Raw genomic sequence first — 24,723 nt, 5'->3', positions numbered from 1 at the left:
AATCATACTTATGGTTTAAGAACTTGGTACTTTATTTTGGTAGGAGCTGCCCTGTGGTACTGAGCCTGGGTCCTACATTGTTCTGATGTCACTCCTCCAGCTCGTGTTTTGTCTGTTAGTGGTATCATCTGGCATTATATAGAGGCTTAGAATGAATATACATCTACGTAACTGAAATGACAAAATAAACTCTTGAAGGAACAGGTCTGTGAAACAGTTCACTAGCTTCACTTTCTGTGGAGAAACAAGGCAAACATTTGGAATATCTGAGGATACATAAGGGACAACAGGCCATGTGCTCAGAGAGTTTCAGAAGCTTCCGGGTCTGACGTTGCTATGGCCTTTGTTTTTCTTCCTGGGCTGACTTGTGGGTCTGAGTCTGCAAGGCAGCTTCTCCAGGCAAAGACCAGGTGTCCTTGGCCTTGTGTCTTCACTAGATTCTTATTCAAGGGCTAGAGGGTAGCGTGTTGTCAGGAAAATTGCTCAGACCCTAGGCCCATACTTTTCTGGAAAGATGCTGAAATATGGCATGGTAACCAATACTACAAAAATTGGCCCTTGGAATTCCCTTCTAGGCTAGCGAGAATGCAGGGAGGGCTGGGGGATGAACAGCCCGCAGAAGAACGAGAAGGGTCTGAGGAAGAGAGGGAGGGGGAGGGGAAAGAGGTGGCCAGAGGGCCTTTCCCACGCTTTTCCTTCTGCCTGAAGCATCCCCTGACTCTTCTCCTCTTTCCCTCAGCTCTCCAAGGGTCTCCCTACCTCTCTGACTGGATCAGACCCTTTCACACTTGTGTCCCTCCTGGACTCTTGGCTCCATGGTCAGCTCATTTGGCTCATTGCTGCTTCTCTGGCATCTACAGTGTCCTGGAGTTTTACCAAGTGAATGACATCACCTGCTTTATTATTACATTGCAGGGGAAAGGGCAGGGCAAAAGATGGATTGTAAGATAAGAGGACATGGGAAAAGGCTAGAAAACTGTGGATTAGAACCCTTCTAAACTCTTAGGAACCCAGCTGGGGCATGGTAGGGTACTTCTATCTGGGAGCTGTTCATTTACTGAAGTTTTTTTTTTTTTTTTTTTAAGTTTATTTATTTGAGAGAGAGAAAGGGAGAGAGAGAGAGAGAGGGAGAGAGAATGTGAGTGGGGGAGGGGCAAAGAGGAAGGGAGAGAGAGAATCCCAAGCAGATTCAGTGCTGTCAGTGCAGAGCCTGATGTTGGACTCGATCCCGTGAACTGTGAGATCATGACCTGAGCTGAAATCAAGAGTCAGATGCTCAACCGACTGAGCCACCCAGGCGCCTGAAGTTCTGTTTTTTAAATCTGATGTTACCTCTGTATCATTTACCTACATTGTAGTTGGGGATGTACTCCATTATTCCTAAGAATACCATAGATAGTGATAGTCATACCCCATTTCTGGAAGAATTTTTAGCTGGGCATGTGGCTATCCAAAATAAATTTCCCAGCCTTCTTTGAAGATAAGTGCATGTGCCCAATGGCCCTGCGATCCTAAGTAGAAATATCGTGTCCAGCTTCCAGGTTGTAACCTTAAAAGGAGAGGGGCGTGTCTTCCAGCTCCTCTCTTCCCCGTTCCCTCTGGCTGAAATGTGAAATTCTTTGGGAGCTATCCTGGGCCATATGGATGAGGCTGCAGGCCGGGGCTGGCAGAGCCATGAGGCAGATGTGGCCTGGGCCTGGCACCAAACACTGGACAGCTTCACTTGGACTGCCGACGTCAGAGAGAAGTTTCCCTCTGGGACTAGTTACAGACTCTGAATCCATCCCCTAATTCCGACACCCAGCTCTGAGCAGTCAGAAATGAAAGGGCTGGAAGCATCATCCTGGGGTCAGTGGCCTGGTGGTAAAAAATGTTATTGAGTCACCTCATTTGTAGAACAAATGACAGTACTTTGGCTGTCACAGTGAGTGATTCCTGTTTAGTAAATGGGAACAGTTCAAGAAGTGCTCTTTCCTCATCACCATCCGAGTCCTCATTTCCGTACTTCAAGTAGAGGCAGGGATCAAAAGCTCTGGACTTGGTGCCAGACAACCTTGAGTTTGAAACTTCAGCCCCGTCACTGACTACTGTCCCCATACCTATGTCATAAGGCCATTATGAAGATGTAGTGAGATAAGATGCACAGAACATGGCCAGAGGAAGCACCAAATCAGAGTCCTACACTATTGTTTGTGTGTAGGACTTTTTCCCTAGCAACCGACAGAAACCTAATTGAAGCTGGCTTTCACATTTTGTGATCTCTAAGCAGCATCCTGGGCATTATTGGGCTTTGCAGGTAAAGTGAGTCCATCCAAAGGGAAGGAAAGGGCTGGCTGTTTGGATTCCTGCATCGTGGTGGTGGTGACCATCTATTCGTATTGAAACTTAGTGTATTAACTTTATGGTTTTATAAACCCTGTTATTATAAACCTGACCTAGAGAGATGGTGCTTCCCTCATTGTGATAAAATCTAGTTCTTGGGTGAGGCTGATGGTCAGACTCTTGATCAAGGTGAGTTCTCCATGGTAATGAATGTTCCCTATGAGGCCTCTTGAGATAGTCTATCAGTGTTTCCCTGGACAAAGCCCTAATTCTCTAGGCCAAGCCATCATCATTGTTTTTTATAATAAAGAAAATAAATGAATAAGCAGGAATGAACAAAATTTATTTTTTTTGTTTTAGATAATACTTAAATATTGAAAAAGCTAAAATTAAAAAATTCAAAGTATGTTGGCTATGTTTTTCTATACATTATATTTAAATAATGATTCTGATTTTACCTTCCCAAGAACAGTTGCCCAGGAGGAAGGACAGGCAGCCTAGAATAGTCTCTTGGGGCTCGTACAGTCTGCTCAGGCCAGGTGTCCCTTAGCAGAACGAAGAATTGAAGAAACAAGTGTCCCTCCCCCTCCCCCCTCCTTGTCTTTATTTGAAGCATTTCTGAATAACAAATGCAAAATGAGATTAGAATATAAACAGCTAGGTAACGCCCCCAGTTCAGTTGTGTTTCACCGGAGGAGCCCTGGCAAGCTCAGGAACTGCCCTTCATCTACAGGGACCATGTGACCAAAATCAAAGTCGCACATGAAAGTCATTTAAGATCTCTGAACGAAGGCACAGCTAAGCACCAGCTCCAGAATGAGGGCCTCCGGTTGGAAGGTGAGCATCTCAGCTCAGCTCACCAGGCCTGGGAGCTGCTAAGGCGGCTGCAGAAGGAAAATCTATCATACTGTGGCACCAACCTTCTGACATACAAAAGAACTAAGTTGAAAGTAAAGTAGCTCAAAAAAGTGAAAAATTTTACCATGCTTGGGGGGTAAATTAATATTAAATAGTTTAAAGTTTATGCTAGAAAACTGTGGCAAACTATAGTCTTAAAGCAGTAAAACAAACAGTCCCATGGGGATATTAAATTTGAGAGTAAGCCCGGCGAATTATTAAATTCTGAGAGCCCATCATCTGCCTGTATGTTATACAGTTTTTTCCAGGTCACCCAGAGAAGGGTTGTTTCTTCTTTCATGGAGGATCTGAAACATCTTTTTTTTTTTTTTTTTTAAGGCATTAAGAAATTATGACTCAAGGATTTTAAACCCTAATGTGACAGGCAAAGCCTCATTTTTACGGAATATAAAACACTCTGTTTCTTCCACTTCTAACAGCTCGTTAAGAGAAGCCACCACCAAATCGTGTTCCTGCAGCATTTCCGGGTAGCGGGACACCGCTCGCTCAATCCTCGCCGACCGGCGCACGGGAGTGATCAGCTTCATGTCGTGCACTTCTGCTATTCCACTTATCCTGTGAGACAGAAAGAGGTGCATTCCAAGTCTTACTATGTCTTTTGAAGTTCTACTTACTATTCTTAATTTTTTTCTTATTCCCTGATAAGGCACGGTAGACATTTCAATGAAAGCTGATGTAAGAGGATGTGTAGAGCAGCTCGCCTACCAAGATGGCTCTTCCCTGATTGTCAGAATGAACGGGGCGGTGTCCATCTGCTCCTGGAGAGTAGAAGCATAAGGATTTCCTGAACGAACTGTTAAGTGTGGTTTTTACTTGAAGTCAAATACGTGGCAGTTGGTGTTTGTTTATCCCATAAACTTTCAAAGAGTTGACAGGTTTTGAGGAAATTGGGCCTTACACCAAATGGGGTTGGACTAGTGAATTCTAAGATTCTTTCTAGCTCTGACAGAAAATTATTCAAAAAACACCTTTTAAGATGGTGGACGAAACCACGATTTGAAACTGGAACAAATTGGGCACCTTCCTCGTAAGCTTTAATGCATTCCCATAAAAAGGAGCCCAGAGGCTGGGTTGCAGAGAGCTTTCCGTGCAGTGAATCTGGTCTACACCTCACAGACCCACTGATGATGTCAGCCTAAGCAAAACTAGCCTATCAGTCTGCTAAAAACTCTCCTAATAAATTCCAGATTCAGCAAAAGGTGGTTTTCAGATCAACTGCTTGCCTCCATCTGTCCACGAGCCAAGTGTAATGCCGGGGCCGAGAGAGGCCAGCTGTGCTTCCCAGGGACCGACAACACAGAACTGTGTGGTCCTGATACTTTTGTTTGGGATTCGCTTTTAAGATCATGAACAGAGACTGATGTTATATTAATGTTTTAGAAAATGACATTCGTACCCTGACACAGTTCCTATGGATTCTACCTTAAACTTAAACGTACACACTCTCAATAAAATGAGCAACTTCTGTCTAGTATGTCCTCGAATGCGCTCCCTGCTCTTACAGGGGGATTTGCTGTACCTTCTCTCCCACAGCTGGGGAGGTTGCCCCTGCTTGGCACTCGGCGTCCCCTCCCTGTGGGGCTGGGAGGAAAGGGACGTTGGATCTGTAAGCGCAGGACAGATGAGGGTGAAGAGGTAGGATGGGATCCAGGAGGGAGGGGGGAATCCATTCCAACAGTCTCCAGACTCCTGCAGCACCTTCCTCAGGGCAGGTCAGGTCTCCCTGGGAGTGTGTGAGGGGGATGGTGTGTGTGCACAGAAAGCACACAGATCTTCCTGTCAGTGGAAGACTCCCCTCCTCAGCTACTTCCCTTAATGCCAAAGATGGCTTAGACCGCCTGGTCCTCACATGAGGCAGAGGGTCTCCAAAGACGGCTGGTACTCTGGGTCTGTGCAAGTCAAACTGAGAACAGGGCTTGAACTAGGCCCGTGGACACAAAGCCCGCTGTAGAGTCAGCTTACCTAGGGATCGGGGCCACCTGTAATTTGATACCAGGATGGTTATCCTGCTCTGCCTTGGTTATTTGGGGTGTTCCTGTAACCTGTTCTCTCTCTTTTAGAGAAAGACAAGACTTTTCAGATTCCGTTTTATTGGCCAGCTCTTCTATTGACGTTATATTCGTCTCGACAACTGAAGAGTCAGAGGTAACTCCTGTGTATGCAAGGTCAACAAGGAAAGTGAGGTTTAGAAAGTTAATACTGAAACTAAAAGTCAATAAAATGACAAATCAATATATACAATGATTTCTCAATTAAAATAAAGAGGAACTGATTTGAAATGGGACATAGAACTAGTTTTTCCTGCTCAGCTCTCTAGCAATGCCCTGCTACATCAGGCCATCTTTCTAACCTGCCCTCCAGGCAGTCTTTGGACCTTCTTGCCACTTGAGATGGATCCTTGATACCTTTTCAACATTCTGAACACATACCACCCCCCGTCTCTTATTCTCTCTTGAGAGAAGTTCCCTTAGGGATAATCATTGGCCTTTTACCCTTATACCATATCTTGGGTCAATTTTCTTGACTCACTAGGGTTAACATCCCCTCCTACTCTGGGATGAGATACTATTACTCAGACCTTAATCCCCAAAGTAATGGGTTAGTTAGCTATCATTCCACATGACTTGATTGTTTCTCAAAGTTCAGTCTGTCTTAAAGGAAAAATATTTGGTCACCTTCCAAGATCATAAAAATAATCTATTTTATTTTCTCAAGGTAGCTTGTTTTTTCTTGCTACTCATATAACAAACGTAAGCAATTATAGTGGGCCACTCACTGTATTTGGCACAGTATTTTTCATAGAAGAGTTCTCTAAATGTTCTGACCAGTGGTTAACTAAGTGAAAAGATGCCTGCTCTGGCCATTGTTAAAGGTGATAATGTGAATTTGGGTGTGTAAGTGCTGGGGGGTTGTTATGACGGAACATGGAACTCACTCCGAGGCATCTCTCCCTTCTGCCTCAGTCTTGTCTGAGAAAGAGCCGCTCGTCTTCTCCCACCTAGAAATCCAGGGAAGCAAGACACCCTCCTCTAGGCTGCTCTTGTGAAAACAACCTTTGTTTGGTGTTGAGCAGTACATTTACTTGTAATAATAGAAATAGATAAGCCGATGATGATCGCTGAAAAAACTAGGCCATGGAAACCAAGAAGTGAGAGGCATTTCAGAGGACTTTTAATTCATTTCTTTTTTCTCTATGTGTTCCTCAATGACTTTTGCATGAGTGGCTGGATGGAGTGCATTAAAATGCAAAAAATACCAATACCTTCTGTGGTTCTGTTTGTGTCTTGCAAAATATTAAGAACAACTTCACGCAACTCTTGTATTGGCTGGAAGGAAGAAAATACATAAACAGTATTAAAAACTTGCATGGGGAAAATGATCCAAGCAACTTTGCTTAACATCAAATGAACTTATTTTTATAATAAAAATGTTTCCTTTTTTAATCTCTTGTCTAACAATAAATAATATTTAAAAAATTTCAGATTTATAGCTTTAGGTGAAAAATGAAGGAACAAAGAAAATGTTGGTTAAATGCTAGCATGCTTGACTTTAAAGAAGAGATGTGCTTCTTCTATAATGAGTTGTCTATATATAATGAGTTGTCTATAATGACATTTCTCTAAATTAATTAATTTTCTTATTGTCTCATATGATCCCACTAAAGATGTGTTCCCACATAAAGATTCTGGCCCAAAGATGTAAAGTTAGCTATACAGAAAATGCAGCATGCGTTTTTAGTGTTCTCTTAACTGAATTTTTTTTTTAAAATTTTTTTTTAATGTTTATTTTTGAGAGAGAGAGACAGAGAGAGAGAGACAGAGAACACGAGCGGGAGAAGGAGCAGAGAGAGAGGGAGACACAGAATCCGAAACAGGCTCCAGGCTCCGAGCTGTCTGCACAGAGCCCGACGTGGGGCTCGAACTCACAAACTGTGAGATCATGACCTGAGCCGAAGCCGGATGCTCAACCGATTGAGCCACCCAGGCGCCCCCTGAATTTTTGTTTTTAATCATAAAAGGCATATACCTCATTACAGAAAAATTGAACAATAGTCAAACTTAAAAAGGGAAATCACCCATAATCCCATCACCCAAATATAGCCGTTAGTTAGCATTTTGGGAAATTTTCTCCAGCATTTCCTTTCTTTCTTCTCTTATTTAGTAACATAACATAAAAAACATAACATTAAATATAACATATAAAACATAATATTAAACATAGCATAAAAAACATAACATTAGGAAAAAACCATTCCAGAAAAGTAATTTTCTGGTAAAATTATCTGAGATAGCCTTCCTTTTTCAAAGTATGTAAACGATGCCATGAGCCATAACATCATAAATGAACTGTAGTTTCTCATAGGAATATTCTATTTGGACATTGGTCTTTCTGATCTGGGATTCTGTATCAAATAAATAATAGATATCAACTAACAATAGAGCATAAAAGCAAAGCTATTTATACAATTTTCATAAAGTCTAATGTGCTTTAAGCTTAAGGGAATGGGAATAAATGTACAGAACATATTGCAAAAAGTCTGAATTATATAAAAAATTTATCAATCGTATTTTACATTTTTACAGGCTTCTAGTTAAAAATGATAGACTGAATATACATTTATTTCTTAAATGTTTATTTATTTTTGAAAGAGAGAGAGTGTGCATGCGAGAGAGAGAAGGGGGGAGGGACAGAGGGAGAGGGGGACAGAGCATCCAAAGCAGGCTCTGTGCTGACAGCAGAGAGCCCGCCGAGGGGTTCCAACTCACAAACTGTGAGATCATGACCTGAGCCGAAGTCAGACACTTAAGGGACTGAGTCACCCAGGTGTCCCTGAATATATATTTATTTCTAATCCCTGTTGAAACTCTACTGAAATGGTAATGGGATTAAAGGAAGCAATGATGGCAAAGAATAGAAATGGCAACAAGATTTGGAAGCTAGAAAATAGAAGGAAGAGATAACCAACTTAACCAACTTGAAAGAGCCAGATCCTAAACGGGCAATGTAGCTGAGAAACAACATGATTCAACCCCAGGGCCTTTAAAGGCTCAGGAATGAATGGTCAGGTCCAAATCAAGAGGACTCTTGAGCATCTGTCCAGCAGTCAGACCTCCAACTCTTTATCCTAACAGAAAACTGGGGATGTATTTTCCAAGTCTCTGGGGAATATCATGCATGACTGAGACTGAAAAAAAGGGATAAATGAAAGTTTCCATGCTGAAGGTTGAGACTCCCAGATCTCTTCTCCCTCACAACACTGGTAGCCTGGTTTCCAGCTCCCAGGAAGAGATTGGAAGATCCTTCTTTAGAGAATATGATCAGTTTTATCTATCTATCTATCTATCTATCTATCATCTATCTATCTATCATCTATCCATCCATCTATTTTTTAAGAGAGAAAGGGAAAGAGACAGAATCTTAAGTAGGCTCCACGCCCAGTGTGGAGCCTGATGAGGGGCTCGATTTCGTGACCCTAAGATCATGACTTGAGCTGAAATCAAGAGTCAGATGCTTAACTGACTGAGCCACCCAGGTGCCCAAAAATATGACCAATTTTAGAGGAAAGACCTGAAGACACTGATATTGAGGGTTTTTCAACCAATCTGCTCAGCCAGATCACCCTATGGTAAAACCTCATCCATGTTTTCAGAACGTTTTAAAAAATGTTTATTTATTTATTTGAGAGAGAGGGAAAAAAAAGTGTGAGCAGGGGAGGGACAGAGAGAGAGAGAGAGAGAGAGAGACAGAGAGAATCTTAAGCAGGCTCCATGCTCAGTGCAGAGCCTAACTCAGGGCTTGATCTCATGGCCATGAGATCATGACCTGAGCTGAAATCGAGTCGGATGCTTAATGACTGAACCACCCAGGTGCCGGAGAATATGACCAGTTTTAGAGGAAAGACCTGAAGATGCTGATATTGAGGGTTCTTCAACCAATCTACTCAGCCAGATCACCTTATGGTAAAACCTCATCCATGTGTCCAGAACTTTGTTTTAAATGTTTATTTATTTACTTATTGAGAGGAAAAAAAAAAAAAAAGCAAGAGTGGGAGAGGGGCAGAGAGAGGGGGACAGAGAGAATCTTAAGCAGGCTCCATGATCAGTGCAGAGCCTAACTCAGGGCTCAGTCTCACGACCATGAGATCATGACCTGAGCTGAAATCAAGAGTTGGATGTTTAACTTGCTTAACCAACTAAGCCACCCAGGTGCCCTGTCTAGAGCTTTTACTAAGCTTTTTCAAACCCACCTCTTGGTAAACAGCCCAGTTTTACTGACATCTGAATAAAGCTTTTAATGAATAGAGAACAAAACAAAATAAGACCACCACTATCACAACCAACAACAACAATAAAAGAGAGAGAGGAAAAACAGACAATGTAGGAAGAAAAGAGAATCTGAGGATAATGGTGAAAGGTCCCAGTATGACAGGCAGCAGAGACAGGTTAAAGAGAAACCTGATGAGCTTGGAACATGTCAGAAGGGCCTGGGAGAAGGGTCTCGAAAAAGAAATCGATAGGATATCTGATGTTTTGAAAGTAGTGAGAAATTTAGACAATTAGAAATGAGTTTGGGAATTAATTTTATAGTAATAAATACTCAGGAAAGTAAGCAAAGGGAAAACAAGATAATAATTAACTTCAGAAATAAACATTAAAAAAAATTAAAAAAAAAAGGGGGTGCCTGGGTGGCTTAGTTGGTTGAGTGTCTGTCTTCAGCTCAGGTCATGATCTCGCAGTTTGTGAGTTCAAGCCCCGTGTCGGGCTCTGTGCTGACAGCTCAGAGTCTGGAGCCTGTTTCAGATTCTGTGTCTCCCTCTCTCTCTCCCTGCCCTTCTCCCACTCATACTCTGTCTCTCCCTCTCTCAAAAATAAACATTAAAAAAAAATAATTAACTTCAGGAAAAGTAGAAAGTTGTGCATGAAAGGCAAAATAATCATAGTATACACCACATGGCTCAGAGCAGTCCTGTATTTCTTATATATTCATAACAGTGTAAACACAGGATTATTCATAACACTAGTAACCAGGATTTCCATAGGACTCTAATGGAAATATGGAGGATGGCAAAAGTCTGCAGGCATGTGTCTCTTGGGGATCCATGCAGGCGTGTGTGAGAAAGGGGGTGAAATCCTCATCCTGCACAGCTGGAAGTCTACAAGTCATGTCTAAAACTGAAAAATCAAGAAACAGAAAAACAAGCACACTATGTGAAACTATTCAAGGTAAATATGAAAATAACCAGTTTGCTCCAGGAGGTGGGAAATGGGAGAGGAGGGGCACAGAATCCTCAGGGAAAGAACCTTATTGAACTCTTTTGACTATTTATGTGCATGTACAACTCTGACTTTGAACTCTCATGGGAAGAGGTACGGAGAAATATAAAATGACGCTGGTAAGTGACATTTAAGTGAAAAGAGTTATAAAACTGCTGGATGCAGTCTTTGTTAAAAAAAAAGTTATAGAGAAATGATGGTTTTACTAGGTTTTAGAATTAAATTTATTTTTCAGGCACTGGCTCTGAATTGTTGCCATGTGAATATTGATGTAGTGGGCTTAAGGTATTTTTTGGTTCTTCATGGTGAGGTATGACTTTGTAAGTACTGCATATCGATGTTATAACTTTCCATAAGTGCATATTTCTACAGTGAGTGTAAAGTGAGACACAATCACTTGACAAGAACAGTGATTCTGTTGGTTTACATGTAATACTATTTTCTACCAAATAAAATTTTAATTAAATGTACATAAAGGACATGCTGTGTTTCATATTCTGTGCATAACTTTATGATGTGAATTAGAAGTTTCACATGGCGTTGTATAACTGCCATATTGCAAGCAACAGAGAACTCACACGAGAGAATTTTCAGGAAATCACCCACCCGAGACAGATACTCACTGTTGCCCCATTTCGAATGGCCTCTTCATACAGCCCAATGACATCAAAGGTACCTTTACTGGCCAATAACTTTGCTTTGCAGATCCAGAATTTAGCAAATTTTTTGGCCTCAGGAATACTGGACAATATGGTAAATACTTCATTAGAAAGTATACCCTGTTAAAAAAAAAAAAAAGCCAGAGGTAATTATTACCATCTTGCTGTTATTCTCACATCTAATATTTATCAGAGAAGTTTGGCAGGAATCAGTCTGATCATTTTTTCTTAATTTTAAAAAAATTTCAATTTTACTGAGGTACAATTTACGTATAATAAGAGGCATCCATTTAAACAGTATATTTCAATGCATTTTGACACTAGTCATTAAATTTTAAGAGTTACATGAGACCAAATAGGAAAATGTTTATCATAGCTGAAGGTAAGGAATATCTTTACCTTTTTATGCAAAACCAAACCCAAAACCAAACCAAACCCTAGAGTAATCAACATTCATATACTTCTCATATATGCATAATAATTTCCATATATCTCTAATGGAACTATGAAGAATGGCACAGGTAAGCAAGGGTCATAGGGGTGTATATACGTGTGTGTGTTGAGGACCCATGCAGGTGTATATAAAAAGGGCTAAATCTCACAAAAAGTAACTTTATTTATTTATTTATTTATATTAAAACATTTTTTTTAAATGTTTAATCATTTTTGAAAGCAGAGAGAGACAGCACAAGCAGGGGTGGGGTGGAGAGAGAGGGGGACACAGAATCTGAAGCAGGCTCCAGGCTCTGAGCTGTCAGCACAGAGCCCAACGCGGGACTCGAACTTACAAACCGCGAGACCATGACCTGAGCCGAAGTTGGACGCTCAACCGACTGAGCCACACAGGTGCCCCTATTTATTTATATTTTAAAAAATATTTTAATATTTATTTATTTTTGAGAGAGAGAGAGAGAGAGAGAGAGAGAGAGACAGAGCACAAGTGGGAGAGAGGCAGAGAGAGAGAGAGGGAGACACAGAATCTGAAGCAGGCTCTAGGCTCTGAGCTGTCAGCACAGAGCCCAATGTGGGGCTCGAACTCACGGAGTGCAAGATCATGACCTGAGCTGAAGTTGAATGCTTAACTGACTGAGCCACCCAGGTGCCCCTCACAAAAAGTAAATTTAAAATTGCCTCACTGATTTGGTCTCCTTCTGGCCTGCACCCAGAGCAGAGCGGTGCCATGGACCAGAAGGAATATGGGGAGCTACCATGTCTTGGCACACTCAACCAAGCAGAACCTCCTACTCCTCCTGCGATGGGAGAGACCCAAAGGTAACCTCACAATCAAGAATCATCAGTGTTTGAGAAAACCAACACTACACGAGAGAGGCATAAACCTCAATGGAGTTGACGAGGAAATCAATCAGCTGAAAATGTGGCTGTGGAATTCTCCCAGAGTCAATTAAGACAGAACAAAGAAATGAAGAGTATGAAAGAAAATTTAAAAGAGTTCTGGAGGATACATCTATTACTCAGGAATTCCAATATCCATCTAAGAGATAGAATGTTCACCAAGACTGATTAGACATTAATTTCAACATATTCTATCAAGCAGAACACATACAGGCTACATTCACAATGCAGTATAATTAAAAGCTGGAAGAAAGACAGGAAAAAACAAAACAAAACAAAACAAAACAAAACTCTATCTGGAAGTTAAAAGATGTTCTTCTAAGACAACTTTTGGGTTAAACAACTCAAAATGGAAACCTCAAACTATTTAGAAATGAACAACAATGAGAACTTATGTCAATTATTAAGCTATGGTCTCCTAGCTCCAAACCCACCTTGTATCCTCTGCTGTGACACTGAGGCTGGAATTCTGTAAATCACTGTTTTCACAGCAGCTCTATGCTGGGCTCTGCCAGTGTGCAGGGCTAGAGGGAGATGGTGGGGATGGAGAAGAGAGGGACTTCCTCTTTCCCATTTGCTTCCGTCACTCCAGCAATGGTCCTTCACTCTGGCAGCAATAGTTGGTTCTAGCCTCAACCATTTTTTCCTGGCATTTACAGATCCTGCCTCACTGCGCTCTTTCAGAGGCAAGAGCACCAATTGGGTAGCATCCTTTCCTCAAAGTCTGAGATCCAGCCCTGCTGGGCATCTCCTCCAGTTCCTGTGGTCCCAACATCTGCTGGGTAGTATGCCCTCCTTGAGAGTTGGAGTTTGTCTCTCCTAACTTCTAGGTTCGGACACCCTCAACCTCTCTTTGTTCCCCTAGACCCAGTGGGTGCTAGGTGCTTCCTGAAGTTATTGCCACTGTTACCTCAGGTTCTCTTTTACAGTCAGCCCTGTGTGTAGTACCCATACCTCTCCTGATGGTCCCTTTACCATTTTTGTGCACACAGGCTCAGAAAGTGCTTTCAAGTCCAACAGCCAGCATCTGCCCCTCTTTGTATGTGTCCAGAGAGTCAAAGTGCCTGGGAATTTTTGTCCACCCCTTCCCCGCCCGCTCCCCCCATTAGTCAATGACCATGGAGGTATTACTACTATAGCTTCTTTGCCCCTGATCAGGATGACTCTAAGAGGTCTGGTCCATAGTCTCCAGAGCTCCCCTGTGGGATTTTGCCAGTTATAGTCATTGGATTTTGCTTGATACCACATCCTACTTGGCCTCCTGCCCTTCCTGGCCCCACATCCCCACTCCCCTCCCAGTTTTCCTTGGGATCCTCTTCCTAATAAATTACTTTCACACAAATTCTCCTCTTAGATTTGCTTCTAGGGAACTCACATAAGACACTGTGAAACCAACCTTTAATTACATTCTTTCTATTAAGATACCTGGTGCAGTTTCTGTTTTTCTGACTTGACTCTAATACAGAACATGACCTAGTCAAACATAAAGGATATGACCAAAGCTAAATTCAGAGGCAAATTTATAGCTTAAAAAAAAATTTTTTTTAAATATTTATTTTTGAGAGAGAGAGAGAGAGAGAGAGAGAGAGAGAATGTGAGTGGGGGAGAGGCAGAGAGAGGGGCAGATGGAGACACAGAATCTGAAGTAGGCTCCAGGCTCTGAGCTGTCAGCACAGAGCCCAATTTGGGGCTTGAATTCTTGGACTACGAGACCATGACCTGAGGCAAAGTCTGATGCTTAACTGGTTGAGCCACCCAGGTGCCCCAAATTTATAGCATTAAATTTATTTTTAAGAAAATAAGAAAGACTGACATAAATGATTTCAGCTTTCAACTAAAAAGGCTAATAAAAACCAGTAAACATAAAAATAGATGCAGACATTGATGCAAGAGAAAAAAAATCAATAAAACCCCAAGATGGACTTTTAAAAAGATTAATAAAGAAATCTTTAAATAAAAGGCATTAAATTACTAGAATTAGCTCAAGAAATACAAAACCTAAATAGATCAATGATCACAGAAAAAATGGAAAAGATATACCCAAAATTATCCCATAGTCCAGATAACCTTATGGGCAAGTCCTTACCACACCTTCAAATAAAAAAGTAACTCTCATGTTGTATAAACTATTTTTAGAGTACAGGAAAAAAGGAAAATACCCAACTATTTGGCAAAGCCAACATGATACTAATATTAGGGAAACACAAGAAAAGGCAACCAAAGAACATACGTAAAAATCTGGAATAAAATAATTGCAACTCACAAAACTATATACTTCATTTCTCTATGTATCTACATGGTATGTACATACATAAAAGCTGTCTGGATGGATAACTGGCAATAGTGGGCATCTTTTGGGAGAAGCCTGGGATGCCTAACTGTGTGTGTGTCCCTGTGCGTGTGTGTGTGGGCATGCTCAGTGGGGAACACTGGTCATTTTTATTTGAAAGGTTTGAAAGGTTTTTATTTTTTAATTTAATTTAATTTTTTAAGACATGTTTAATTATTTTTGAGAGAGAGACACACACAGAGTGTGAGAGGGGGAGGAACAGAGAGAGAGGGAGACATAAAATTCATAGCAGGCTCCAGGCTCTGAGCTGTCAGCACAGAGCCAGATGCGGGGCTTGAACTCACAAACCATGAGATCATGACCTGAGCCAAAGTCAGGCGTTGAACTGACTGAGCCACCCAGGAGTCCTGTAATGTTTTTAATAATAAGAATGTATTCATGCATTTTCTTTAATACAATGAAAATACAAGAAAGAGCAACAACAACAAAAGAATGGAACTTTAATTCCATAAAGGAGAAATAATTAACGTTTAAGTGAATTTTGTGAGAAAATTTCCTGGAGTGGACCTAAACTGAAGGTTTCCTTTTTATGTTTCTGTCCAACACCACCCGCCAAAGCACAGAATTGGGTTTGCTTCAGGCAAGGACCTTAGTGTAGACATCTATCCAATTATTTTTTATTAATATAATTTTCCTTCAAGGTGTCTCCTGAGGATCATACCCTTTGCTTACCATCTCCTTTATCCTTATCTGCAGAATCCAAGATACAATTTCAATGCCATGTATAGCCACCCAGTCTTTAGGATAATCTAATTTTACACATGACCTTGACTTTGACTTCAGATTCATATCCAAATGTCAAATATTTACTTTTTTGACCTTGATGGCAAAAAAAGGCAAAACTCCTTTGGATCCCTCCAGAGGCAGACTGCTTGGGTTAGTTTTCCAACTTCTTTGTGCCTCAGTTTCATTTGTAAAGTGGGCATGGTAATAGTTATTATGATAATTGTATGAGATAATATAAGTAAAGTGTTAGAACAGTGCCCGGCATACAAGAGCTATTGTTTAAATGCATGCCATTATTATTAGTGCTATTCTTCTTCTATATAAAAAGAGCAGCTGAATTTCTACTTAGACGGAGGTTATCTCTCTTACACCGTATTTAAGAAAAATGTTTAAAAACTCTAAGACTGCGGGCCAAGCTTTGGGAGCTTATACTCACCCTTTCAATGAACTGCAGACATTCTGTCAGAGTGTTGTTAATTTTATTGGACAGTTCAAGTTGTGCTTTCTTTTCTTCATCTTCTTTTTCCATACTCTTCCAGAATGAAATATTCATTTCCTCTATTATTTTTCTTTTTGTTTTAAGTTCCATAGGAGGCCGTTTATAGATTTTCCCCTTAGATTTCTGCCATTCTTCCAGTTGTTTCCTGTCATAAAATTAAAGGGGTGGGGTGGAGTGGAGTGGGAAAATGCTTTAGGTTTCTTTTTGTATATAGTCACACTTCCAGAGTATAAGGTATGCATGAATGGAGTACCACTACATACCTTCAACAACATACAGAGTCAGGAGAATGGAATTAAAAACAATTTACAAAGGGGTAATGGCAGCATTGGTTGCTCCTACCCTTCAGGAGGCAGACTGCAGAGGGATTACTAGGATTACTAGTGGCTAGTATCTCAGTCTTCAAATTCCTCAACTTCATGATTATTCTTCATTCTTTTTTTTTTTCATTATTTTTCTCTAGAAATTTTCATTTCTCCTGTACATTACCGCTGGCACTAAGACATCCCTCTAGCGCTGAGATGATGAACTCAGCACTCCATTTCTCTTACCATAAGCTCTCTATCAGCCACTCAACCTGACCCACCAAACCTGCACTCTGCCCTCAGTAGGGTCTTGGCCAGAGTGACCCACTTTGCCCAGTTCCTTAGCCCTCTCCTACCGCACATGACCCCCTTTCTTCCTAAACAAGATCACTAATTTCAGGACTCTTAAGTAGCTAGTCTCCGATGGTGCCATGTCTGAATCCTTGCTCTCCTTCACTCTCCACATTCTCTGCTCCTGCTTCTAAGCAGCCAACAGACTGCTGTTGGGGGAAGCACCAAGACCTTAGACTTAAGCATTTGAATGTAGGCTCTTCAGCTTCTTTACATTACTACATGTTTATAACTCACAGATGTACATTTCAGCCCAGATGTTTACAAAGAGCCCCAAGCTTTGTAAAACCCAGTGCCTAGTTGCTATTTTGTATTTGATGTCTGGCACGCATTCCAAACAAAGCTCTTGATTGTCATCTCCAAACCTATTCCTGAACAGTCTTTTCTACATTGATAAACAGTGCCCCAATCTGCCCAGTTGCTAGGACCTAAAACTAGGAGTGGTCTTTGAGTGGTCCTTTCTTCCCCACACCTGACACATCATGGTACAGGCTTCCAGCTCTACTACTATCATCCTAGTTCATATCACTTTAACCTTTTGCCTGAAAGGCTATAGCAGCCTCCTTCTTAACTCATGTCCTTGCGTCCACTCTGACCCTTATCAAATACATTGTGTGCACAGTAGCCAGAGTGATCTTGAAAGTGTGAAGCAGACTGAGTCACAGCCAGGAACTTCCTATGCCTCTTGGAATAAAATTAAACATGCTTTCCATGCCTGTCCAAACTCATATCTTACCACTTTCCCTCTTACTCTTCCCCTCCAGGAGCTCTGGTAACCCTTCAGTTACCTGACCCATGCTCATGCCTGCCTCAAGGTCTTGTAGTATCATTTTTATTCAGTCCTCTGCTCAAATGACACCTTTTTGAAGAGGTAATTATCTCTAATTATTCTGTCTGTTTCATCAGTGTGTTGATTTTCTGTCTTCTCCACTAGGATGCAAGTTCCTTGAAGGCAGAAACCTTGGATGTCCCAGTGCCTAGCGCAATGTCTAGAACACACAAGTGTTCAGTAACATACAGTAAAATTCACCTTTTTAAATGTACAGTTCTGCGAGTTCTGACAAATGCATATGGTCATGTAAACATAGCAACAATGAAGATATAATACCTTCAAAAATGTCCTCATGCTCCTTGGTAGTCAACCCTGCTCTTCATGTCCAGCTCCTGCTAATCACCGATCTGTTTTCTGACCTTATGGTTTTGTTTTTCCCAAATGTCAATAACTAATTAACCTTCTTGTTTCCTTGACTCCAGAGCACAATTCACAGTGCTTGTTTCAGCTCCAACTGCCCCGCTTCACCTACATGCGAACCACCTACTTAATGACAGAAGCTGAGATGTTTGGTATGTGCTTCCCTTATGCTCCTGGCATTCTTCCAATCTCAGCCTTCCTCCCAATCATGAATGAACAGGGAACTTACCTTTTCTAAAGTCAACTTATTCCCAGGACCTCAATGCTATGATTTTATTATTCTAGCACTTTCCATAGATACATCAGAGAAAAAGCTCCATTAAGGTAGACTTGTGACTGTGTAGTCACCACTGTATCTCCCAATGCCCAGCACATGGTAGGTGCTCAATGAACACTCCAGCAATGAGTGAGTGATCTATCGCTCTCCACAGATTCCTCTTGTATAATCAAATGTGGTCAGCATTCCACACACTGTCTTAAGACCCATCATCTATTGTCTGGTCTAGACTACGAGCTGCATGGGAGGGACCCTGACTTCCTCATTCACCAGCTTGGGGTCTTTGTACTCAGTTTTCTTTTTGCTTAGAAGGGTCATCCTTCTTCTTTTTGTCACTATCCTTTTCCTAGACCAGATGTCATTGTTGAAAAGTACCTCCTTAACCCTTCTCTTCTATCTAAAGAAGTCAGCCCAGTCTCACTCTCTCAATCGCATCATCCTAAATTAAGCTGTTTATTTTCTGTCTCTTCAGGAGGGCAGAGAGCTTGTTGGTGGTGTTCGGGGCTGTATTCAGAGAACAGATCCTGCCCTCACTTTACCCTGCTGTACTCTTTGGCTACCATCTAATTTTACATGTTCTTTTCACCCTTGTCAGTCAGGAATCTCCCTATTTTCTACTCCAACCAAGTTGAAGTGTACTCCAATACATAGGTGCTTCTCCTGGGAGGGTCACCACATTATGATACTATGTCTGGTCCTGGGCAGGAAGTGTGAAATCCTTTGGCTTGGTTTCAAGCATCATGCATGTTGATGTTAACCCCCAGCACCCAGAGATACTGATTTCTGTATGTGAACTGATTTTCTTCTTTGTCTTAGCTTACTTTCCAAAACTTGGCCTGCTCACACTCATGGAAGTTTCCTGTTCCTTCTTCCCTGATAACTTTTCTGGATTTAACCACTGGTCTGCTTCAGAAGGGACTACCAACTCCCCACTTCCTAGCTATGTAAACTCACTACTCAGGCTCCTCCTATTTTGCCCTCTTCTATTGTTGTTCAGTCCCTGCAGGCTACTTGTTGAGTAGGCTACATCTGCAATTCCTTTCTTTCTTTCTTTCTTTCTTTTTTTTAAAATTTTTAATTTTTTAATGTTTATTTTTGGGGCGCCAAAAATTTTTGTGGCTCAGGCGGTTAAGCGGCCGACTTCGGCTCTGGTCATGATCTCGTGGTCCGTGGTCCGTGAGTTCGAGCCCCGTGTCGGGCTCTGTGCTGATAGCTCAGAGCCTGGAGCCTGTTTCGGATTCTGTGTCTCCCTCTCTCTGACCCTCCCCCATTCATGGTCTGTCTCTCTCTGTCAAAAAAATAAAGTTAAAAAAAAAAATTAAAAAAAAAATGTTTATTTTTGAGAGACAGAGTGTGATGGGGGAGGGGCAGAGAGAGAGGGAGACACAGAATCCAAAGCAGGCTCCAGGCTCTGAGCTGTCAGCACAGAGCCTGATGCGGGGCTTGAACCCATGGACCATCAGATCCTGACCTGAGCCGAAGTTGGAGGTTTAACCAACTGAGCCACCCAGGTGCCCCTGCGACTCCTATTTCTTATTCAACCATTTTGTTTCAATATCTTTTTAAAAAATAAATTATTTTCAAGTATCCAAAAAATTACAGAGAATAATTTATAACACCTGTATATACCACCCAGCTCTACCAAGTCTTAGTACTTGTTGTATTTGCTTCTAATCTTTTTCATAGGGTTGTAGCTAAAAATTACTCAGAAGCCATTATTTATGGCCTATGTCCTGACTGAGTATTCCTGATGGTCAATATGCTTAATCATCTAAAAGTGCAAAATCGTGGACATAAAGCAAAGTACCTTCGGTCCTCTGCTGTGATCTTCTTCTTAATATTTGGATTAGTTTGGGTCCCATTTGGGACTCTTCCTCCATGTATGGTTTTGTTACCAGCTTGAGTTTTGGGAGCTGTCTTATTGAGAAAATGGTTCTGGGGAAGAGTCTTTTTCAACTTGGTGTCCAAAATCTGTGCTTTTTGTTGACAGCTGTTGCTGCATCTATTCCCATTGGTTCCATTTGCTGTTATGTTAGGGGTGCTTGGAACGACTGAATTGAAACTGCCAACTATCAAATTAGGCCTTTGGCTTATGGCTTTTGATTTTTGGAGTGCACATGATGTCCGAGGTCTACAACAAGGTTGAGTGGATTTCTGATCTTGCCTAGTGTTTGGATGTCTGTTGTTACAGCCTCCCGGAAGCACACTAGGGCATGTCCGGGGTTTGGTTTGTTTTACTTTCTGTTCAGTAACAGTGTGTGACTGTACCTTAGTTTCATTTGGTCTTTCGTATTTACCCCTATTAACCTTTATATCCTTTATGTCCTTGACCACTGGTTTCCTTGATGCTTGAGTCCTACTAAGGGTCTGAACGTAGTGATAGGGAGCCGTCTTTGGGAGTTTTTCTCCTGGTCTTGCAAGGTTTGTTCCTCTAGAGAGTTGCTGTGACTTTACTGGTGGAATCCTAATTTGTGTTTTTCCAACAAATTGCTTATTAACTCGGTCTTTCAGAAAAGCACTATTCCCAGAACTTTTGCCCAAGGCTTGTTTAGGAGCCAAACTGCTCTTGGTTTGATTATAAGACTTAGTCTTTGGCTTACATATTGTCCATAATTCAGGATTTGACTTCCTTTCAGAGTCTAGTAAGGTTTGGGGCAAGTTTTCTTTGTTTATCTCTTTTAGAAAGCTATCTAAGGATTCATTTTCAACATGGTTACAGTCCACAGAGTCTGCACACTTAGTATTTCCTTGATCTGCTACCTGCTGCTTTGCAGTTTTCAGTTCCTGTATATTAAGTGACCCCATAGTTTCCGTAGGCAGTTCGCCAGTAGTGGATGATCCCTCTTCATGGTGTTGTTGGCGATTGCTGGAAGGCTTACAGTTTAAGTTAGAAGAAACACATCCTGAAGTCAGCCTTTTGCCCAGAAGTTTTGGTGGCTCCAACTTTGGCTTCTGGGATCCTGGGCCTTTGGCAGGTCGGGGCTGGAGTTCAGCGCTGATGGGTCTTGTAGCTTTGACAGGCAAAGCAACATAATTGGTAACATTCTTTTTGGGTACAATAGTCTAAAAAGACAAAGAAAAATATCAAAAAGTAAATTTCATAACAATAGTTCATTGCTTTTAAAATAAAAAAAAATAGTTATTTTACTTAGAATTTCATTGAAGAAAGCCGAATCTGGGAAATAAAGTCTTGCTAATAGATGATCTTTATAATTTGAACTCCTATTAGAAATATATCAGAATATTTTAGCTTGATAGAATTAAGCAGAGATGCAGTGAACATACAAAAATTGCTGTTTAAAAAACAAATTTGCCTCAATTGAACAAGTACTTGCTGGATGCTCATTATGTCTCAAATGAAGTGTCCTTCTAGGGACTCTGGAAAAATACATACATAATAAACTTATGTTAGGGTGTCTCTCAACTTCCTCCTAGTAGTAGAGTGTATTGCTATACTTTTTTTTTTTTTTTTTACACAACATTACCTTTGTAAAGGTCACAGTGTAACTCAAGAACCTTTGTTTTGTCCCTGGATATCAGTGGCAAGGATAGGTAAGTGGTAGATGCTGGGAGGCCGGAGACACTTTGGAACGGTTTTCAATTAAATCTAATATCTCAGTAGAAAGTCATATTTGTAAAGTCAGGACAGGGTTTTAAGGTTAGAGTCTACATTATTAACAAGTAAATGTTTCAGCCATGTGATTTAATCTTGGATAAGAAAGGCAGGGATAGATTATAGAGAACTTCAAAAACAAGGGAGGGGAGTTTAGAATTGATATGGTAGGGGCGCCTGGGTGGCTTAGTTGGTTAAACGTCCGACTTCGGCTCGGGTCGTGATCTCATGGTTTGTAAGTTCGAGCCCCACTCTGGGCTCTGTGCTAACAGCTCAGAATCTGGAGCCTGCTTTGGATTTTGTTTCTCATTCTCTCTCTGCTCCTCTCCCACTTGTGCTCTGTCTCTCTCTGTCTCTCAAAACTAAATGAATGTAAAAAAAAAAAATTAAAGAATTGATATGATAGATAATAGGAGCAAGCCACTGTGGATTCTAGAGCATTTGCACTGAAAACAAGTATTCAGAAAGGAGAATTTGGCAGAGATTTGTAGATTATACTTCTCTAGGGGAAGATATGGGAGTGATAGAGTTACCACTCTTTATTTTTGATTTGGTAATATTGTTGAGAATTACTATGTGAACTTTGTGAGTGTGTAAAGAAAGTCTGTAACCAGAACCATGTGGCATTAAGGGCAAAGAGATGTTCACTCTAGAATGGTATGTGTAGGGCAGTGTTGCTGGGGTGAAATAGGGGAGGGTTGGAAGTGGAAGCCAGAGAGATGGATGGTATATGCACATGGCTATAGCTGGGTTACTCCTTGAGCCCCAACAATTACATCCACCCCTGATCTCTCCATTATTGCTTACTGAAGAGGCAAGGATATGGTATCAACGTTTCCAAACATATGCTATTCCTTAGTTGTTCTCTTTTTTTTAATTGAGATATAATTTGCATCCCCTAGAATTCATCATTTTTATTTATTTATTTAGTCATTCATTCATTCATTCATTCATTCATTCATTTATTTGTTTGAGAGTGCAAGCGAGGGGAAAAAGAGCAGAGGGAGAGAGAGAGGATCTTAAGCAGGCTCCATGCTCAGCACGGAGCCTGATGTGGGGCTTGATTCCATGATACTGGGATCATAACTTGAGCTGAAATTGAGAGTTGGACACTCGATTGACTGAGCCACCCAGGTGATCCTAGAATTCACCATTTTAAAGTGTATAATTCAGTGGGTTTTAGTATATTCACCAGGCTGTATAACCATCATCACTGTCTAGTTCCAGAATATTTTCATTACCCCAGAAAGAAATCCTGTACCTGTTAAAAGTCACTCCTCATTTCCCTCTCCCTACAAACTGTGGCAAACACTAAAATCTCCTTTCTGTTTCTATAGATTTGCCTATTTTGGACATTTCGTGTAATGGGATCATACAACATGTGGCCTTTTGTTTCTGGCTTCTTTCACTTAGCATAATGTTTTTGGGACTTACCCATATTGTAGGATGTATCAGTCTTTGCCACTTTATTTTTCAATAATAAACTTTATTATTTATTTTTTAAAATCTTTTTTTTTACAGTTTATTTATTATAAAAAAATGTTGCTATCAACATTTGTTATAAGCTTTTGTGTGAACATGTGTTTTCAATTCTCTTGGGTATATACCTAGGAATGAAATTGCTGGGTCCTATGGTAACTCCTGTGTTTAACTTCTGAGGAACTTCTAAGCTGTTTTCCAAAGTGGCTGTCGCATTTTACATTCCACTAACATTGTATAAGGGTTCTAATGTCTCCACATCCTCCCTAATCCTTGTTATGCCTTTTTTGATTTATGCCCATCCTAGTAAGTATGCAGTGGTATTTCATTGTGGTTTTTATTTGCATTTCCCTCATGGTAATGATATGGAGCATCTTTTCATGTCCTTATTGGCCATTTGTATATCTTCTTTGGAGAAATGTCCATTCGGATCTTTTGTCCATGTTATTATTATTATGATTATTATTATGATTATCCTTTGTCCATTTTAAAGTTGGGTTGTTTTTTAATTGTTGAGCTGCAAGAGTTTGTTATATATCCTGGATAGTAGGTCCTTATCATATATATGACTTGCAAGTATTTTCTCTTTTGTTCAGTTTTTATATCTTTATTTTAGATTAGCTTGGCCTTGCTAATTTATTGTAAGTGGTAGAACTTGTCTGCAGTTTTAAGTACTACATTGAGAGAAAACCTAGGCTTAGAAGAGTCATCTGGCTGACAGAAGAGCCAGCAATCAGTATGCAAATACAGACCATTAAGGTCAGAATTTTACTTTATTATTATTATTTTTAAGATTTTATTTTTAGGTTGTCTCTGCACCCACTATGAGGCTTGAACCTATAACCCTGACATCAAGAGTATCATGTTCTACCGACTGAGCCAGCCAGGTGCCCCCAAGGTTGGAATTTTAGAGATCATTAAGTTGAGCCCCTTCACTTGAGAGGGAAAGTGAGCTGCCCAAGGTCAGGCAGGGTGTTAGAGGCAGTGCTGGAGCTAGAACTTCAGTCTCTTAACTCCTGGTCTCTGACAACTTACCTCAGAATTGATGGATCAAAATGATAAAAAAATTAAAGAATGTACAAGAAGGAACAATCGATTCAAATTGAATTTGGTCACTTTATTCTGGACATATGAAGCCAAGGGAGGGAGAAAATATACAACATACAATATATGACAAGGGTTTAAATCAAGACAGACTTACTGAATGTATACTAGGCACAGTGCCAGACTCTAAGGGGACGCAAAGATGAGAAGAGAAGACACCTGTCCCTGAGGAGTGCTAATAGAAAAGATACACGCACAAAAAATGATGATATGATGAAATAAGGGCTATCGTAGGGCTGGGAGAAATTGTAGAGCTTATCTCATCAGTGTTTTTCAAGCATTTTTGTTCATACATGCCCAA

At 40.8% G+C, this 24,723-nt stretch overlaps 1 protein-coding gene and 1 long non-coding RNA gene across 5 annotated transcripts in view; one reads left to right on the top strand and one right to left on the bottom strand.

The window, feature by feature from the left end:
* Positions 1 to 5,668, top strand: LOC128311258 (uncharacterized). Its single transcript, XR_008289457.1, has 4 exons — positions 1 to 2,296; positions 3,660 to 3,812; positions 4,774 to 4,875; positions 5,301 to 5,668. It is a non-coding gene; the product is annotated as an uncharacterized LOC128311258 (long non-coding RNA).
* The window catches only part of CKAP2L (cytoskeleton associated protein 2 like), a 30,130-nt gene continuing 8,051 nt past the window's right edge, over positions 2,645 to 24,723 (bottom strand). For all 4 annotated transcript variants that reach the window (XM_027033743.2, XM_053200910.1, XM_027033745.2 and 1 more), the window contains 6 exons: positions 20,034 to 21,289; positions 16,039 to 16,246; positions 11,138 to 11,293; positions 6,503 to 6,566; positions 5,203 to 5,392; positions 2,645 to 3,795 (listed from right to left, as the gene is read on the bottom strand). In XM_027033743.2, the coding sequence (XP_026889544.1) occupies positions 3,570 to 3,795; positions 5,203 to 5,392; positions 6,503 to 6,566; positions 11,138 to 11,293; positions 16,039 to 16,246; positions 20,034 to 21,289 (2,100 nt within the window). In that variant the 3' untranslated portion in view covers positions 2,645 to 3,569. The remainder of the gene's footprint in view (positions 3,796 to 5,202; positions 5,393 to 6,502; positions 6,567 to 11,137; positions 11,294 to 16,038; positions 16,247 to 20,033; positions 21,290 to 24,723) is intronic.

Source organism: Acinonyx jubatus, chromosome A3, assembly GCF_027475565.1.
Source record: "Acinonyx jubatus isolate Ajub_Pintada_27869175 chromosome A3, VMU_Ajub_asm_v1.0, whole genome shotgun sequence".
In the NCBI taxonomy this organism is placed as follows: domain Eukaryota; kingdom Metazoa; phylum Chordata; class Mammalia; order Carnivora; family Felidae; genus Acinonyx; species Acinonyx jubatus.
The sequence above is the reverse complement of the archived record's forward strand: the minus strand, read 5'-3'. Positions and strand labels throughout refer to the sequence as shown.